Source organism: Ursus americanus, chromosome 18 (genome assembly GCF_024610735.1).
Source record: "Ursus americanus isolate L20-20 chromosome 18, mUrsAme1.1.p, whole genome shotgun sequence".
In the NCBI taxonomy this organism is placed as follows: Eukaryota; Metazoa; Chordata; class Mammalia; order Carnivora; family Ursidae; genus Ursus; species Ursus americanus.
The window spans coordinates 3,214,244-3,231,986 of record NC_142144.1 but is presented as its reverse complement, the minus strand read 5'-3'; the positions used below and the strand labels follow the sequence as shown (position 1 = coordinate 3,231,986).

General features: G+C 60.2%; 1 protein-coding gene across 2 annotated transcripts in view; it reads right to left on the bottom strand.

Annotated features, from left to right (window-relative positions):
* Positions 1-17,743, bottom strand: part of VAV2 (vav guanine nucleotide exchange factor 2) — a 168,240-nt gene that overhangs the window by 4,045 nt on the left and 146,452 nt on the right. Inside the window, exons 15-27 of one of the 2 annotated variants that reach the window (XM_045771281.2) lie at positions 16,863-16,972; positions 15,865-15,966; positions 15,385-15,473; positions 12,755-12,771; positions 11,911-11,932; positions 10,858-10,985; positions 9,555-9,629; positions 8,326-8,378; positions 6,965-7,081; positions 5,407-5,494; positions 4,299-4,422; positions 3,402-3,488; positions 2,318-2,472 (exon numbers count right to left, since the gene is read on the bottom strand). In XM_045771281.2, coding sequence (XP_045627237.2) covers positions 2,318-2,472; positions 3,402-3,488; positions 4,299-4,422; positions 5,407-5,494; positions 6,965-7,081; positions 8,326-8,378; positions 9,555-9,629; positions 10,858-10,985; positions 11,911-11,932; positions 12,755-12,771; positions 15,385-15,473; positions 15,865-15,966; positions 16,863-16,972 — 1,167 coding nt within the window. The remainder of the gene's footprint in view (positions 1-2,317; positions 2,473-3,401; positions 3,489-4,298; positions 4,423-5,406; positions 5,495-6,964; positions 7,082-8,325; positions 8,379-9,554; positions 9,630-10,857; positions 10,986-11,910; positions 11,933-12,754; positions 12,772-15,384; positions 15,474-15,864; positions 15,967-16,862; positions 16,973-17,743) is intronic. The other variant, XM_045771280.2, reaches the window with a different exon arrangement.

Genomic DNA, 17,743 nt, shown 5'->3' with positions numbered 1-17,743 from the left:
AACCAAATGATCAAAATTAACGTCACAGTAGGACAAACGGACCTCATATACCTCTGGATAAGACATGACAGGACTGAAAAGGGTATAACAGCTGCATTATATTCCCACTGAAAATACACAATACGTAACCTACTGACGAAGAAGTATCAAACCTAAATGGAAGGAAAGTCTACAAAAATATCCGGCCCATACTCTTCAAAAATGTCAAAGTCCTGTAAGACCAAGAAAGACTGAGGATTGTTCTAGAAGAGAGTTGAGGGCCATAGCAGGCATATGCAATTCATTTAGGTAGACAAGACACAGTTGGGACAACTGGTGACATCTGAATATGGACCGTGGATTAGATCATCACAGTCTGTCAAAGGGGAGTGTCTCTGATCATAGGACACTGAAGTATTTAGGGGTTTAGGGGGGAAAGGATAGGACTTCTGCAATTTACTAATGAATGGCTAAGAGAAAAATAAGCAGAGAGGGAGGGAGAACACGAATGATAAAGCAAAAGTGTCAACATACATTACAAACATTCTACAATGAGAACATAAAAAAAAAAAGAAAATGAAATAAAGAAGTGTTTGGATCCAACAACAGCTAAGAGTTTATTAGTAGCAGACTCACACTAAAAACACACCTAGAAGAGGAAATTTCAGGCAGCAGGAACATGGTTTTGGGTGGAAATACAAGAAAGGAGGAAGGAGTGGGGATCCCTGGGGAAGGTAAACAGGTGGTAACTCTAAAACACTAACTGCTGAAAACAAAAATAACGTCTCATGGGGCTGAGAAACATTTAGAATTCAGATACATGACGACACCTCCACGAAAGCTGGGAGGAACATGAATACAGTCAAAGTTGTAAGGTCTTGCATCATCTAGGAAGTAGTAAAAGTACTAATTTACAATGGGCTCTCAGAAGTCAGAGTGCACGCTGTAATCCCTAAGGTAACTACCTAATTTGTAGGAAGAATGTGTAATTCACAGACCCACCAAGGGGCCGGGAAGTAGAATAGAAAAAGAGAAATACCGATCAATTCAAAAGAAGGCAAGAAAAGACGAAAAAGAAGAAATGGAAGTAACAAATAGAAAATAAACAGAAAGATGAAGGCTTTAAATCTAAGCAGCTCAGTTACTGCATTAAATGTAAACGGGCTATATACACACATCAAAAAGCAGAGACTGTTAGATCAGACTAGCTCTAAAAACTCTTGTCTCAGGTAACATTTTATCTTATATCTACTTCGAATAAGAGAATACAAAAAAGTTGAAAGTAACACAGGAGAGAATGAAATTTGCCACATACAACATTGACTCTTCCTCCCAAAAAGTTGGGCTGCTCTAACAGCAGACAAAGTACACTTTAAAGCAAGAAGACTTGCCACAGACAAAGAGAAACCCTTCGTAACAGGGTCAAAGCAACAGGAATATCTAGTAATGCTCCAAACCGGTAGTTCTGAAACCTGGGAAACTGGTTTATTTGTGACCTTCAAAAGCTGGTGAGGAAGGCCCAGGTCTGTGCTCACTGAATTAGAGCCCCAGGTGCCTCCAGGGCTGGCGCCCGGAGGGCCGCTTTGACAGCTGTGTTCAGCCCTCCAGGCCAGCTGCCTAGGACTCCGTGGCCTCCCGCTTCTAAAGGGCTGTGGGGTGGAAAACGCATCTGACCCAAGGCCCCCAAAGGGCAGCCAACGTGCTAGGTGGAGGCAGATCAGCTCCCGCCACCTGGCTACGGAACGGTGGGCAATGGGAGCCAAGGCAGGCTGGCCCTCCACAGCCCAGCGGCCCCAGGATGGCTGGACATCCCCAAATCCGCCCCACGTGGGGCTCCAGTACCATGCTGGGTGAGTGCTGACAGAATCGGGTCAAAGCCAGGGGGTCCAGATGGGGCACAGGGAGAAGGGGCCATAGAGTGTTGCAGGGTCACAGGGTGGACAGGGAAGAGAGAGTCCGCAGGAAGAGCATGAAGGGGCAGGGCAGGTGGGAACACGGTGTGCCCCTCCCATCTCCCCAGGGTGTAAGTGAGGCGGGTGAGGACTCCTGGGCCCTACTCACGTCCTGCGGTTTCTCTGCCTGCGCAAAGGGCTTGGGTACACGCAAGTCACGTGAAGAGTGTGTATAAAACACACCCCCTGCCGTGGCCACAGAGGGCCACAGAGCGGGACTGAGCGCAGATACGGTGTCAAACGGGCCTAGATCCAGCTCCAACCAGGGCAGCTCGGGTCTGTGGCTCAGAGGGTGTGGGCACGGTGCTGGGGCAGGCCACACTGAGGTGCCAGCCTGCCCAAACCCAGCCCGAGCTGAGCCAGGCCGCGTCTTAGGCCGCACTTACCCGTCCGTTGGCCTCGCCCTTCCACCAGCCCTGGTCCCCACCAATGCGACTGTAGATCTTCACCACGTCGCCTTCCCGCAGCGAGAGCTCCCGCATGTCTCGGGCGGCGAAGTTGTACCTGGCCACGGCCGTGCCAATGACACGGGGCGTGAACACTGTTGGGGGAGACGGGCAGCGTCACACAGCTGGACCCCTGGCGCCTGGCCCTCTGCCTGGAGAGGAGGGCTGCCCAGCAGAAAGGCTCTGAAGGCACAGACTATTCTCTAATTCCACCCAGACCTCCAGGCGACAGCCTCTCCGAGCCTCGCATGAAGGCACCCGGGGTGGTCTCCAGCCACACTGGGGGCCGTCACAGCCAAGTGCGATCACGGGATCAGAGCAGAGGCTGGTGTTCTGACCACAACTCCCACAGGGCCTCCCCCTGCATGCCTGGTGCAGGAGTGTCACCTAGCCAGGGGTCAGCTCCCAGCCTGCTCTCGGACGGAGCACATGGAGCCAGGGTCCTGGGGCCCAACTTCCAGATCCCCAAACCACACGGCCACCTAACTAGACCAGCTCAGCGGGGGACCCAGGAATCCTGTTGAGCAGGGGACAATGTCTGGGACAGAGGGGACACACACAGAGGCTGGGGAGGGGCTCTGACTCTGGCAGTGGAGGGCCAAGCAGTCACAGCTGACCGAGACCCCGTCTCCCTACCTCCAGGGCCCGCCCAGTAGGGCCGGCCCGATCTGCTCCCATCTTCAATCCGAGGGTGGCCGCCCGGCTGTTTGCCGCTACCAGAGGCAAAGCTCTCAACAAGCAAGGAGGGACAGTGGCGGCCAAGCTGGGGAGTGGCCAGCGGGGTGCGCGAGTCCGAGAGGCAACAGCAATGGGGGGAGGGGGGAGCTAAGCCTGACGTCATCCTCAGCTCTACCCTGGCGGCCGGCCCTCCCTTCCCAGGCCCGGGCCCCACGGCCCCACGGCCCCACGGCCCCGCGGCCCCGCCCCGCACTGGGCTGCGGGCAGCTGTGGACAGCTTGGGGCAGGGGCTGCGGGCCAGCGGGTGGCAGGCCGGGCCCCCCCACGCCCCGAGCGCCAGCGGTACCTGACCAGAAGGGAGCGGAGGAGCCCTGAGAAGCAGAGCTGAGGCCCTGAGGACTGAGAAAAGAAAAGTTGTAGGAGACGCAGGAAGCTGCAAAGAGCGAGAAAGAACGTGAAAGCAGGCCGGCGGGCCGGTGCGTTTCCAGGCGCGAGCAGGCAGAGCGCAGGGCATGGCGTCGAGGCGCCCCGGGCTTGCGAGGCGCAGCCTGGTGGCCTCTGAGTTGCCCCTCCCACCACCTTCTGGGCCTGTTCCCTGGAGAATCTGGACCACCTCCTCCTAGCTGGCTCCAGGGTCTCAGAGACTATTCATGCAAGGAGCCTGGCCTCTGGCCCAGCGCACGCGACATGCTCGCTGAAGGTCCACTGCTCCTCTCCTGCCCTGCTCTGCCCTGGCAGCTGGGGACGTGGGGTGGTGTGGCCGACAGTCGTGGGCTGGACTGCAAACACTCTAGGCTCGCCCTGCCTCTAACTCCAGGTGGGCCCGTGCGGCCTAGCCCACAAACGGAGGTACCAGCTCTATCTCCCTCACAGTGAAGGCCCCCAGGGGGCTGGGGGCTGGGGGCTGGTGAGGGATCCAAGGACAGATGGCACCTGTGCTGCTCTCTCCCCATGCTGACCTCTGGGCATGGGTGCCAAGACCCGGAGCAGCCGTTGAGAGCTGGCACTCCTCGCCTGTCCTGTGGACCAACCAGGACACCCTGGCTCAGGAGGGTGCCTGTGATGGGCTGGGGAACCCGAGCCACTGCTCCTGGGGGTGGGGATTGGGAAGGGGCTCCTGGCCTCGGTCCCACAGAAAGCCTTCCTCAAGGGCAGGGAGGCAGTGAAAGCCAGGGCCATGGGAAATGGGCAGAACGGTTGTGTCCGGGTGAGCGCTGGTGTGCAGGGCCGGTGTGGGCATTACCTGGGGACCGGCTGGAGGCCCTGGAGGCTGCGCGCTCCCTGGACTTGTAGGGGTACTTGAGCGTGGTGTCCAGCTGCTTGAAGCTCTCCTTGAGTGAGTGGCACTGATAGTACTCTACCAGTTCCTGCAAGACACACGTGCTCACTGCTGCTGCCACCGCCTCCAGGCAGTCCTCCCAGGTGCTCTGGCCTCCCGCTCCCTCCTCGGTTTCACTTGGGACTTGTCCTCTCCACCCAGCACCCCACCCATGGTGGGTGGTCCGTATGTCAAAGACCTCTGAGCCAGCAGTTTCTCTCCAGCTGCTGCTCAAGGAAAATCAGGGGTGAATGCCAAGACCGGCACTTGGATGCTCGCTGCAGCTCTTTCTGATGGAGGAAAACCTGGAACCCCATGTGTCCGACAGCAAGGAAGGGCTTCCAGAAAGAACAGCAGGTGCCAGTGACCGAATGCCATGTGGCTACCGGCCGGGAGAGGGGAGGGTTGTGCCAACGGCAAAGTTTATCACGTTGAAAAAGCAGGCTAACGGTACAGTGTGGACAACCCTGATATAAACCACACCTAAGCTATTCTTCAAGGTTGAGAGGACTCACCCTGAAACGTTAACACTGGGTTTGGGGGGGTGGGTGACTGTGGATACTTTTTACTTTGTGCTTTTCTGCGGCCACAGCGGGCCGTCTAAGGGCTCAGGTGCTCGAGTCAGATCCTCTCGGTACATGCAATGCTCGTAATTCAGAAAAGACACAACATCGCATTAGGAAGGCCTGTGCCTTTACCTGCATTCCGGCCGGGGAAGGGGGCGGCGGGGCGTGTGGGAGGTGGGCTGAAGTGATGCAGGCAGGCCTGGTGGGCCCTCCCTCACTGTCCACCCAGGTGAACCCTCTGGGGGGCAGAAGTCCCAATGCAGGGGCTGTCACGAGGCCCGAACTGTTCCATTTCCCTGGATCTTCCCCAGCAACGCAGAAGCCCCGCAGGGCTCTTGCCCTCCGTGAGCGCGGTCTGCAGACGGCGGGGTGCAGGGGGCCGCTTCCCCTTGGTCTGGCGGTGGTGGGACCCCCGGGCCCTCCCCTGACCCCTGTGGACCAGGCCACGGAGCCACAGGATCACATACCAAGAGGCTTTCGAATTTCTTGGCTTCCGTGATGTGGACCCAGCTGTCCTTCTCCACCACCTTGATGTGTTTCACCTCGTCGTTGAACCTGGGCAAAGCGTTCAGGCCACGGGATCACGACTTGGGCCAAGCACCAGCCCGCCAGGGCTGCCCCTACCATCGTCACCTCCTGAGCTTGCGCCCTCAGGTCTCCGTTCAAGTGTGACCTTATGGAAAAGCCTCCTCGCACCCCCTGCTCCCCAAATACCACTCCAGCCCCTTGCCGGCTGGTACCGAAGCCGGACAGACATCCCAAGAGAAGGAAACACGCCAACAACTGTTAGGACTATGGATGCGAAAGTTCTAAGCAAACCACTAGCAACCAAATCTCTCCCCACGTGGGTGCCTATATTAACCAAATATTTAAGGAGGACTCTACACCATGCCCAGTGGGACATTTTGGGAATGCAAGGCTGGTTTAACAACTGGAAATCAGTTACCGGAACAAACAACTGGTAAATAATCCCATGCTGGCCAGAGGCCTCTCCTGGGGGGGCCTTTGTAGACCATCCACGGCTTCTCCCATATTTAAAGTCAGTGGGGGGTGCTCACCCCACCCCCAGCTCCTGGGCCGCCCTCACCCCCACGGGGGAGCCTGCAGGCCAGGCACTCAGAAGGTGCCGCGTGAACTATCAGGCGAGTGCCGTCGCTGCCACTTCCCAGCCTGCTGCCTGCACCACGGACCTGCCCCACGGCCTGCACTCCACTGTCACACCTCATGACGCTCCCTGGGCCCACGGCAGGTGTGCAGGAACCTCTGCTGGGGAGCAGGTCCTGCTCACCAGGGACCCGGGCCACGTCCCGCTCCCACACTGGACACTGGTCCCTTCCGACGCTGCTCTCCTTTGCTCTCGGTGCTTTAGAGCCAGTGGGCTTGTTTTAGGCTCTAAGCATCTGTGGGATTCTGACCTCCAGCAGACCAGAGGCCTTCCCCGGACAGGGGCGGCAGTTGAGAGCAGACCAGACCAGACCTTGGGGGTCATCACAGCCGACAGCCCCTCTACTCACTGGCCCGTCGGCTGCCAGGGGCCTGACCCAGGATCTCCAGGGGCATCCTATGCCGACGGTGACCAGCCACCAGCCAGACTCCTTCTTTAGAAGGGGTGGTGGCAGACGCACGACGGAGCAGCTTCTGGGCAGGAGGACACCCAGACCAAAGGCCACTGGCTGAAGCCACAAGGCCATAGCGGTGTGACCTTCCCATTCTCTCCAAAGCCCACTAGCGGGGCTGCTGGCCTCTAACCTCTTACGGTATCCCTGCCCTGCTCTGGCACCTGAGCTTGTGTGGCTCCCGCAACCTGAAAAACATGGGACCAAGCCTACCCTGTGGTTTTGGGCAGGGCGTTCACATGTGTCCCGGGCCAGCTACGCTGTGTAGACCCACTGACACCCTTTCATCTCACAAGTGTCCTGCTTCGGGCAATGAAGTCCATGGCCACCCCCACCCACGAAGGACATGGCTCGTGATTCCGAGCGGCACTGGGGGAGAGGTGTCCCCGACCCCCCAGCCAGCACGTACTTGATGCTTATGGCAAAGCGCTCTGCCTCGGCCGTCCGCTCCCTGATTAGGTAGGTCCCGCTGGCGTGCGATTTGAGCAGGTTGTCGGTCTGCTGTCTCTCCATGTTGCCTGCGAACCTAGCAGGTGGGACGAGGCCGGAGGTTAACACTGGCGCCCCCTGGAGGACACCCAGGCCTCTGCAACAGCGCTATGGGCTTCACAAGCTTGGGGAGGGAGGCCGCGCCCCTGCAGGAGGGGCACGCATGGGGTGACACCGTCCTGGGGAGGAATAAGGCCCCTGGACCTCAGCCCGGCGCCCGGGGGCTTTCTACAGAGCCTGGTCCGCAAGAGGGGCCCCGTGCAATGCGAGCGTTAGAGCAAATTTCTAAGTTTTCACTGTCGATAAAGCAAGTCATAAACAAACACTCGTGGAGTTTTTACTTCTGTTGCACACACCGGAGTCCACAGACATCTCCGTTAAACGGGATTTGGACAGATGGACGGACTGCTGCCTCACTGACGGGAAGCCCACCCTGGAGACAGCCAGGCAAGCTCCGCGGCCACCCCCCAAACCCTTACCACCTGCACCGCCCACAAGGCCGACGGGGGACTTCGGGAAACAAGGTGCAACGGTGATAGAACCGACATTAGGAAACAGAGGTTTTCTCTGTCCATCAAACGAAAATCACGGGCCAGTCCTGCACTTCGACCCTGGACATGAGTGTGGGGGGCACGGCACCAGGTGGACGGGCCTGCAGCATCTCAGGCTTGGAGGGGGCGGCCAAGCCCAGGGGCGGAGGAAGCCAGGACCCCGTGGGTGTGGGTGTCACACCGCTGGGCACAGGGTGAGCCCCCCGATGAAAACCCCGAGGCCAGATGCATTCTGGTAGGAGCACAGGGAGCCCACCACAGGGCACGGAGCACAGGGAGCCACGGCCACCACGGCCGGTCCTTCCTCGAGGTGGCCGGGTGACCAGCAGACAGAGCAGTAAAAGCTGGTCCCCCGAGCCGACCTGTATCTGTGACTCATCCCTAGAACGTCCACCTTCTCACGCTCCCGGTCATCCCAGCAGCACCACGGTTCTCATCCAGCCGCTCCGTGAGGACACGTGTGATTACACATTTGGCCTGAAATACCCCACTTTCCTATCTTTTCTATGATGAAGCTCATGTAAAGAAAGGGGCTCCGTTCTTCCAGATGATAACCTGATGATCTGTTTTCGCGATGGGCAAAACCTGCCTCGGGGTAGAGAAGAGCCCCCCAGGCTCCCAGAGACACAGGGACAGCCGGGACTCAGCCACCCTGGGCACAAGCAGGAGGCAGCCCCCCCCCCCCTCGCCTGCTCACCGGCTCGCAGGGCCCCGCCCCGGCCTCACTCACCAGGGGTAGGCGGTGTAGTCGATCTCCCGGAATGGCGGCCTGCCGATGGGCGGCTGGAGGAGAGAACATTTGGGTTAACATCGCCCAAGGCGCTGTCCCGAGTGGGGCCAGAGGGGGCCTGTGATCAGCGACCTGACCCTCGGGCCCGGCACCGGCTACTGCGGTGTCTGGGGACTTAGTCCCGGAGCCACTGGACCGGGCGGTCCCTCAGGGCAGCGGCTGGGACTCGCCGCCTCTGAGGACATGCTCAGTGGGTTTCACTGAACACGTAGGGCGCGTATCCCCAGGGAGGGGTGACCGAAGGCTGCAGGAATGTCCCAGCAGTGACGGGAGCACATCCTACAGCTAGAGTTCTTTGCTACAGACAGGCTCACGGCCCCGAGGGCAGGTGTCCTTTGGGTGGCAGTGGCCTGTCCTCCAGGTGGCGGGCCACACACTGGCCGGGCAGCCTCGAGACCCCACGCCACGCCCTCACCAGCCAGAGCCCCCACCCTGGCCTCCCCCCGCTGTGCCATGGGCTGGGCAAGGCCTCAGGGACTACCTACCCCTACCACCCCATTCACATATAGATGGGGAAACTGAGGCCCAGGGCACAGATGGGACCTGCCCCAGGCCACCAGTGAGTTAGAGATGTTCTTCCTTCTCTGCTGCCTGGCCCCCTTGATGCTGGCAGATGGACCCGCCGCCTGCTCCCTCTGCAGAAATTTCCCTCTGGCACTTTGAAATGCCTTTTTTAGGGGGTGGGTGGAGGTAATTATATTATTCACGAGGGACTGCTTGATGCCTTTTGTAACAGAGAAAGATTTGCTCCATGCTACTCAGATGAAAAGACTTTCTTCCAAACACTCTAAAGTCTAGCTCTGAATTCTAATGTTCGGGGGAGTCCTCTCCTCCCTGGGGCTGTGTAAGAGCCCCAGAAGACTTAGAGAGTCCCTAAAATTTGGAGGAAGGTAACATTTTTGATCTTCCATCCATTACAACTGCCGCAAAAATGCCCACTTTGTGTTTCTAAAACCACGAGAAACGCAGCACCCACCTGGCTGAGCCCTTCAGATGGGAAGGCACCCCTGCCCCTCGTCCCCCTGGCCCCCAGTTCTGGGGCCAGCTCACAATGGCCACTTAGCAAGGACGTCCTGAACAAGCCCAGATGCCCCGAGTGAGAAGACAGCCCTCAGGACCCCCAGCCTCCGAGCCACTGCGTTCCAGAAGCTTCTATGGAAAGTGCTCACCCTTCCGTCCACGGGGCAGGGCTTCACAGACGAGCTAGGAAAGTAGCCTGACTTCCTGGTTTGCACCAGCCGACCCTGGAAGGAGAGAGATGATGGGGGCCGGGACTGGCCGGTGGGAGTGGGTGCAGCGGGCCCTTCCATGCGGCTCAGCTTATGCTAAGGATGGGGTGAGGGTAGGTCCTAAGAAGAGCGTGTGTCGGCACCACTCCCTGCTGTAGCCTCAGCTGACCTCATGACCGCTGGGTAGTAAGGCGGGGTGTGGCATCCCCACTTTATAGATGAGAACACTGAGGCCCAGAGAAGTAGCTGAGAGACTTGCTCAGAGCTGGGGTTAGAGCCCCGGCCCCAGCTGCTCTCCAGTCCTCGCACCTACAGGGCGCTTCTCGAACGGAAGGGGAGTTCGGACCGGGGGATCTGATAGGAGCCTGGGAGGGTCGGCAGGGGCCGGGGCTCAGCCTCTGCTCTTCCCATCCCTTCCCAAAGTCCCCCCTGCAGCTCCTCCTCGGCCTCCCCCCTCTTATGCTGGTAAAGCCTCTCTGCAAGGCCACCCAGCACTGTGGCTCTGGGGACACCTGGGCCGGGGTCCTGGGCAGAGACAGAGACTTGACACTGCGGATACCCTTGTGCACCTTCCTGATCTCCAGTTGCGTGAAGGCACGGTCTAGCACGATAAGTTCCTCAGTAAGTACGGAGGAAAAAGACCATCACCAAACAACGTGACGGCAGTAACAGTCACGGGAACATCAGCATTCTCTCTAAGCAGGTCTCGGTCACCCCGGGTCGGCCAGGCTGGGCCGAGTGCCCCGAGCTCCCGTGGCACCATGCTGACCCCTGTGGGTGTCGGGTGCCCAGGGGCAGGCAGGTGGGAGCATGCGGGCTCCACCTTTGGGGACCTGTTCACAGAGCAGTTCCATCCTCAGAACCGTAACCATCTGGGACACTGTCCGTGTCCACGTCTGTCTCTGCTCCCCCATGTGGCACTTCCTGGGGGGAAGGTGGTGGGTCTCAGCCATGGTGTGCCCCCCCGCCCGGGGCCAGCACGACGCCTGACTGCCCCCTCAGAGAGTGGGCCTGTGCGGGGCAGGTAGGCAGGAGGGGGGCACAGCGTGGCCGAGGCAGAGCCTGGGGGAGGGCATATAGGAGGCACACGGGAGGGGACGCTGCACTTGTCCCGTGAAAGCAGGGCTGGGGACTCCCAGAATTCCTGCCTTGGATGGAACTGGGGTCTTGCCGACAGCCTGCCTCCCTCCACCGGGGATGGTCCCTGACCCTCAGCCCTGCCCCTCCGGGCCCCAGGACCCACCTCCCACCACTGAGTCTCGGGGTCGCCTCGCAGCAGCTCGATCACATCGCCCGTCTGGAAGGTCAGCACTGGCTTCCCGGGGGGAGCTGGGTTGCCATGGTAATTCTGCACGGCCACCATCTTGGGACCTGCGGGTACAGGGCGGGGGGGCTCCTCGCTCAGTGGCTTGGTCCTGGCCGGCAGCCCGCCCGCCGCTGACCTCGGCCCCCCGGGCTCCTGGGTGAGGGACCCTAAGTTCTTCCTGTGAGACTCCAGGTCCCGTTGTTAAGTGTCACGAGTAAACCGTGTGACTAATGGATTCAGGGGCTCATCACGGCAGCAGCCATTTACTTTAAGGGGCATTTCCCGTGTTTTCCTCCGGACCCCGTTCCAATCTGTGACTGAGAGCCCATGTGTGGAGAAGGACACGGGGTACCCCTCAAGGCGGAGATGGGGGACCAGGGGCGAGCGAAACCCAGGGGCTGGCTAAGGACACACACAGCTGGTTGGGGTGGCTCTGGGGCTGAAGTGGGGGTCCCGGCTGGGCGCCCCAGGCATCTGCAGGGCGCTCGTGGCCTGAGTCTCGCTCTGACACCGCCGCCCCGTGTGGGCCCGTCTGCAGGCCTGGCCCGGACACGCATGTCCCTTGGGCACAGCGTGGCTCTGGTTTTGCTCCTTGACCATCAGGCCATAGTGACCCAGCACAGCTCAGACTGCATGGCTTGGCTCGTGACGCCTTCCTCCCTCAACAGTTAAAAGCCACGTTCCAGCCACGTGGTGCAAAAACAGGGGGCACAAGGACATGGGGAGAATGGCAAAGTGACAGAAGTGGCTCTCTGAGACCCACCCCACCGAGGGGGGCTCCGGCGGCAGCCTTCCCTCCTGGAAGGACCCTGACCCTCTGCACGCTGGGCCCTGCCCCCCCAGGGACATGTCCGTAGAGGGAGCACGCTGCCTAGGAGCCTGGAGCCCAGAAGGCCTGGTGAGGCTGGGCGGTCACAATGGCCCAGGCCCGGCCCCCAGAGTGACCGCAGACCTGGACGGCAGCTGAGAGGGCCTGAGCCCCCGACTCACCCGGTCCTGCTCCAGAGGCATCCTGTGAGGGCAAGGACAAAGCAGTGATCAGGGAGGGCTGCCCAGGCATTCACACTCCCTGCCCTCCACCCCCCCCCCCCCCAGAGACAAGGGTCGAGGCAGGCAGCAGGGGGAGGAGAGGGACACATCCCAGAGTCCCACAGGCAGTCGTGACACTCCTTCAGCTTGTGACAACCCCTCCCTTGTTCTTACCTACACCCTCCACCTCGGTGCCCCTCCATTGTCCTGGGACATCCATCCCTCACCATTAACTCCCACCTCCTCCAGGAAGGCTGCTCTGACCATGCCAGCCCCGGGGGCCTCCCTGCTCTGAGCCTGGGCCTTGTCATCTCCGTCTGGGACGTGTCCTGCTGCATGCAACCGAGTGCTAGGTCTTTCCTCCTCCAAGAGGGCATTTTTGTACCACACACAAGGCCTAGCAGGCACCCCGTAAGCGCTGGTTAATTTGGACCCCACGGCGGGGATGTCTGCCCTATGTTGGCTGCACAGAGGGCACTAAGCCCCATCAGGATGGGGAGGCAGGTGCGTGGATGCCTGTCACAGAGCTGGGCACCCACAACCCACGGGGAAAGCAGAACAGGTGTGCAGCCGGGCCAGGGTGACCGCTGTCAGGGCCTCCAGCTGCCTGTGACACAGGGACCCACGTCTACCGAGGCCCACGAAGGAAATCAAAGGTCCCAGGTGACCAACAGTGGCCTGTGCGCCAGCCAGGGTGGCCCCAGGAGTGCTGAGATTGATTCCTGAACAACAGGGTGTTTCCGGCTCAGGGACGCAGGGCTGCATGGGGTGCAGAATGGCAGAAGGGAACAGTTTGGGGACTCACCAGGTCTGCAGGAGAACCTGAAAAGGAAGCAAGGGAGGTGTCAGCGGACAAGCCACCAGCAGCGAGGCCCCGGGGAGGGGGCCGCTCCCACCCACGTGAGCACAGCCGGCGACCACGAGTGTCTCTTAATAACTTCTGCTGGCACATTCAGAGCGCTGGCTGTAGGGTCCCCTGGGAACACAGACTGGCAAACGGGTTTCCTGCCTGGGCTGACTCCACTCCAAGGGCAGCAGCTGCCCCAAATCTCTGGTGGAACGTGGGCTCAAAGGCAAACTTCGCACGCCTGATTAGGGAGGCCTGCCATGGGCAGGTGACAAGAGGCATCAGGACACACACCGTGTATCTGCCAGCACGCTCGCTCACGGACACGGGGCACCTCTGCTTGCCAGATGTTCCAAAGATTCTTCCTGCCTGCCTCGGGGTGCCCCGGGGGGGGGAGCAGCGCCCGGCTGGGCCCCAGCCATCGACACGGGGGGCCACCCCTCCACCGCCAGACAAAGCAGGGACCACAACGGCTAACGTGCGTGGCTAATGTGACTTTAACGCCATGGGACACTCACGGGCAGACTGCTTCAGACAGACAGTTTCCGTCAGCCCCTAGAGAACAGAGACTACGGGCTCGGTGGGCATCGAGCGGGGAGGGGCAGTGCCGTCGTTAGGCCCACAAGGAAGGCAGCAGCAAGGCTCCCCGGGGAGAGGCTCTCTGGGCGGGGGGGCGGGCAGCGCCGTCCTGGGACAGCCTGGCCCCGGCAGCAACACACAGGGAAACCTGCCTTGCTGCGGTCACAGGCACAGCCCGGAGCCCAAGCCCAGCACGAGCGGCGAGAGTGCTGGACCCAGCGCGGAACTCTCCAGAATAAAACCAGGTGCCCAGCGCAGGCTCTTAATGACATGGGGCGCATGCCCATGATTACTTCGGCTTATGAAAGATACAAAATTGCCCGTCTGGTGAGACCCCAACTGTAGGCACGATGAAAAGCACGAAAACACAAGACGAGATTGGTGGTGGTGGTGGGGGGGGTCCGTGTGGCGGTGCCAGAGGGAACGGGGCGTGACGGTGAACGGTGGTTGTATCTGTCTGGTGGGATCGTGAATGGATGTTCTGCTCCTTTACTCTTCCTTATGTTTCCCAAATTTTCTATGGGAAATGAGCACTTAATAATCAGAAGACTAAAAACCCAGAAACATTCATTCTAAAATAGAAAACTTGAAATACATCAAAACACCACTTTTGGTTACTTCTTTAGAAGTGAAGGGCTGATATTTATTTTCTTCTTTTTTCCACTTCTTCTCTTTTTGTCCCCCAATTTTTGGTAAGTAAGTATGTTACTTTTAAGATCAGAAAACAAAAAAGCCAGAAGACATGAACTGTCCCGTCAGCCGTGTGAGGGAATGCAGCCACCAGAGTGCGCTATCGATGGGCAAAGCTGAAGAGCCATGCTCGCGCCCCGGGGCTCTGGCCGGGACTTCCAGCCCAGAGGAGGCTCATGGGGCGGAGGGGGCTGCATCAGGCCTGTGGCCGGAGGAGGGGGTCTGCCTGACCTGTCGGACCCTCCTTGCAGGTCAGGGCACCGGGCCAGCTGTCACAGTAAATGGAGGACGGACAAAATCTTCTGTTCTGCTGGTGGTGTCTCAGGGAGACAAGCAGGCCTGATAGGTCTTCCGTCTCCCCGGACTGAGCTAACCCTGTCTCTGAGTGTGGACACAGGGCAATGGACCGTCTCAGGGGGATGTAGGAGGACCGGGGGCACCCACGTGAAGTGCGGGGAGCAGAGCTGACACTCGGCAGTTTCCCCGCCCCCAGGCTCGTGCTGCAGTAGAAGCCTGGGCACCTGCTCCCCCCTGATCCAGGGCTCAGCCGGCCCTGCTTGTGGCAGCTCCAAAGCCTTCAGAACCATCTCGGGCTTCCTGGCTACCCATCCAGCTGTTGCAGGCTGGGTACCCCCCCAAATGCATCCCCCAGAGGAGCCTGGGCAGGCTGGATGATAGCCGGGCAGGCTCAGGTCCCCTCCACTCCCTGAGCCTCTGCTTCCCCCCTGATATGCAGGCACAATAAGCATGGGAGCCCTGTAGGTGCCGTGCGTGCCCACGTGCATGTGTGTGCACACGTGCACGCAAACCATCTGCGAACGTGGCTGTAGGCGTGGCTCAGGAAGGCCAGACCTGTCTGCGTGCAGAACCAGGGGTTGGGAACAGTCACAACCAGTGTTTCTCTGGGATCAGAAACCACCATGCAATGATCAAGAACGTTCTGCACCCATTGTGGGGTGCGGGTTCTGCGAGCTTAAAACCGGAATGGGGCAGGGGTGCAAAGAGGCAGAGAGAAGCGTGGGAGCCCCCCAGTGAGGAAGGAGCGCTTTGGCAGGGAATGCCCCCACTGGCGGGGCCTCTTGGTGCTGTGTGACCCGAGGCAGGTGTCCTCCCCTCTCTGAGCCCTGGTTTTCTCATCGGATCCCTACACCATGGGGTCTCAGTGGTGGGAAAGGAGAATGTGCGAAGGCGGCCAGGCCAGAAGGGAAGTACCAGGGCAGCTGTGAGCCATGGGCCCCTCAGCTCCGAGCGGGTCACGGTACCCCCAGGAGCAGCCCTGGAGGCTTGTGCGCTGCGGCGGGGCGGGGGTCGGTACTCACTGATCTTGCAGGGAGGAGTCACCTCCAGACACTCCTTGTGCGCCCCGACACCACACTTGGTGCACAGGTAGCCCTGGTAAAAGGTGCCCCTGAGCAGGGGGAGGGCGGGAAGTGAGGATGACACCGAGCCAAGGTCAAGAAAGACCAGCAGGCCCACCTTGCCATCGGCCCCACGGATCACCCAGCCCTTGAAGCCCCGGGCCCCTGAGACCCTCGCCCTCACGTGCCGCCTACTGCTGGCTCTCCTCCCAGACCTCTCCCAGCCTTGCTCTGCCGCCCTGCACGGCGGGCCCGGGGCACCCACAGGGACGGCCCCTCCCCTCCCGGCTTGATCCGGAATGCCCGAGGGCCGGGACGGCATGGTGTGACACTGCAGGGACGCTCCCCAGCCCCTCTGGGCCCAGCACGGGGCCGGCTGGGTGTGTGGGGGGGGTCAGGGCGAGGGGGACACGCTCTCTTGAGGGCGGGCGGCCTCCTCACCTGAGGAACATTCTGCAGGCTTTGCAGTTGGTGGTCTTGTCAAAGGTGTACATCTGGAAGTTGTGGTGGTTGGCATTGGCCTTGTCGGGCTTGATGTTGGACCTGACCGGAGGGAAAGAGGCCCAGACGGCCTGAGCTCCACCGAAGCGGGGTCGACTTGGGGGCCGGCCAGGCTCAGGAGCAGGCCGGGCCGCAGGTCAGGAGGCCAGGCCGCAGGCTGCACCTGCCCCGACACCCCGGGCAGAGCAGGGCTCTGAGTGAGGGCTGGCACGCGTGCCTTCTGGGAGGATGGGGAGGGGCTCTTCTTGACAAGGGTTTCTGGCAGGTGCGGGATATGTCACAACTCAGCCAACGTGCCCTTAGGGGCTTCACCGTATGCAAGCCTGAGATTCAAAATCTAAGCAGACGGCGCGCTGGGCTCGGCATGAGCACGTGGAAGTGGGCAGGGGACACGCACTGCTGTGCAGCGTTCCCTCAGAACACGTCCACGACCAGACGGCGCGAGGGCCGGATGCCGGGAGGACAAAGCCGCAGGGCCGGCCGTGAGAGGCGGAACCCGCGGTGTTTAGCAGGGAGGGGAGTGCTCCTGCCCGGGGGCCCCCGGCCTTCCTGACTCCAGGACCCCAGTCTGGCCTCAGGGTCCGGTGTGTCTGGGGACCCCATGGATCCCCTTTCTCTGTTGGACATATTGGGGCTCCTTCTAGATTCCATGGAAACAGAGCCCTTCACAAAGAAGTGACAGTCCAGCCATCCATAAGGCCCTGAGGACACAGGTCACCAGGTGTCCACTGGCACCGCAGCCGCCGCTGGCCCCTCACCGGCCTGCTGTGCCCCAGGCAGATCGTAAAACAGTGAAGGTGCTACTGAGGTGCGCCTGGGGTCTCGGAGTGACAAAGCCTGTCTCGGTTTCTGGGCATTTGAAATCCCTGCCTGCGGGGGTCCTGGACGAACTCGCCCTGGGACTCCCCCGGCCCCACGCCGCGGCTCGCTGCACTCACATGGCCATCTCGAACTGTTCCATCCACCTCCGCTTCATATCCTCCGTCTTGCAGAAGAACTGGAAGCCCTGCTTCCCTTGGAGATGAATTAAATAGAATCCGTAGGACCACTGCGGGAGGAGAAGGGGACAGGCTCGCGGCTGGCCTGGGGCCCACGGACACACGTGTGCAATGTGTACGGGATGCTCGTGCCTGTGCGTGCACACGTGTGTACCTGTGTGTGCACGTGTGTACATGTGTGTATGGGACCCTTGTGCCTGCACCCGCGTGTGCACGTGTGTACCTGCGTGTTTACCACATACTCAGGCCTGCGTGTGCACACATGTGTACGTGTGTGTACCAGGTACTCGGGCCTGCACACGCATGTGAATGTGTGTAAGCATGTGTGTGTGTGCACCCCCCTCAAACAGGATGTCCCAAGACCCCTCCGCCACCTGTTCCAATGTGTGCCCTCAACTGAATTCTCCGCAGGCTCAGCCGGGGCCGCGTCTATGATCGAGCGGGGTCCCCCGGGAGCCTGTGCTCAGAACTGGCTGGGGCCCTTCCACCACCCCGGTCCACCCACTTTCAGTCCCTAAATGTGAGGCTAAAAGACGCACTGCTGTGAAGTAAAACAACAGAAACCAAACCAAACCAAAGGCTGGAGAAGGCCGTGGGCTGGGAGGGCCTGAAGCAGAGCCAGCCCACAGCTGCTTTGACCACCCACAGTCCTGGCCATCTCTAGGGGCTTGCGAAGGAGCCCAGGAAGGAGTGTGGGAAGTCTGAGCCCATTTGTGTTGGAAAAGATGGAGGGAGAAAGGAAGAAGGGAGGGAGGGAGGGAAGAGACAGGGAAGGAGACAAGGAGGGGGAGGGAGGGAACAGAGAAGGGAGGGAGGGAAGA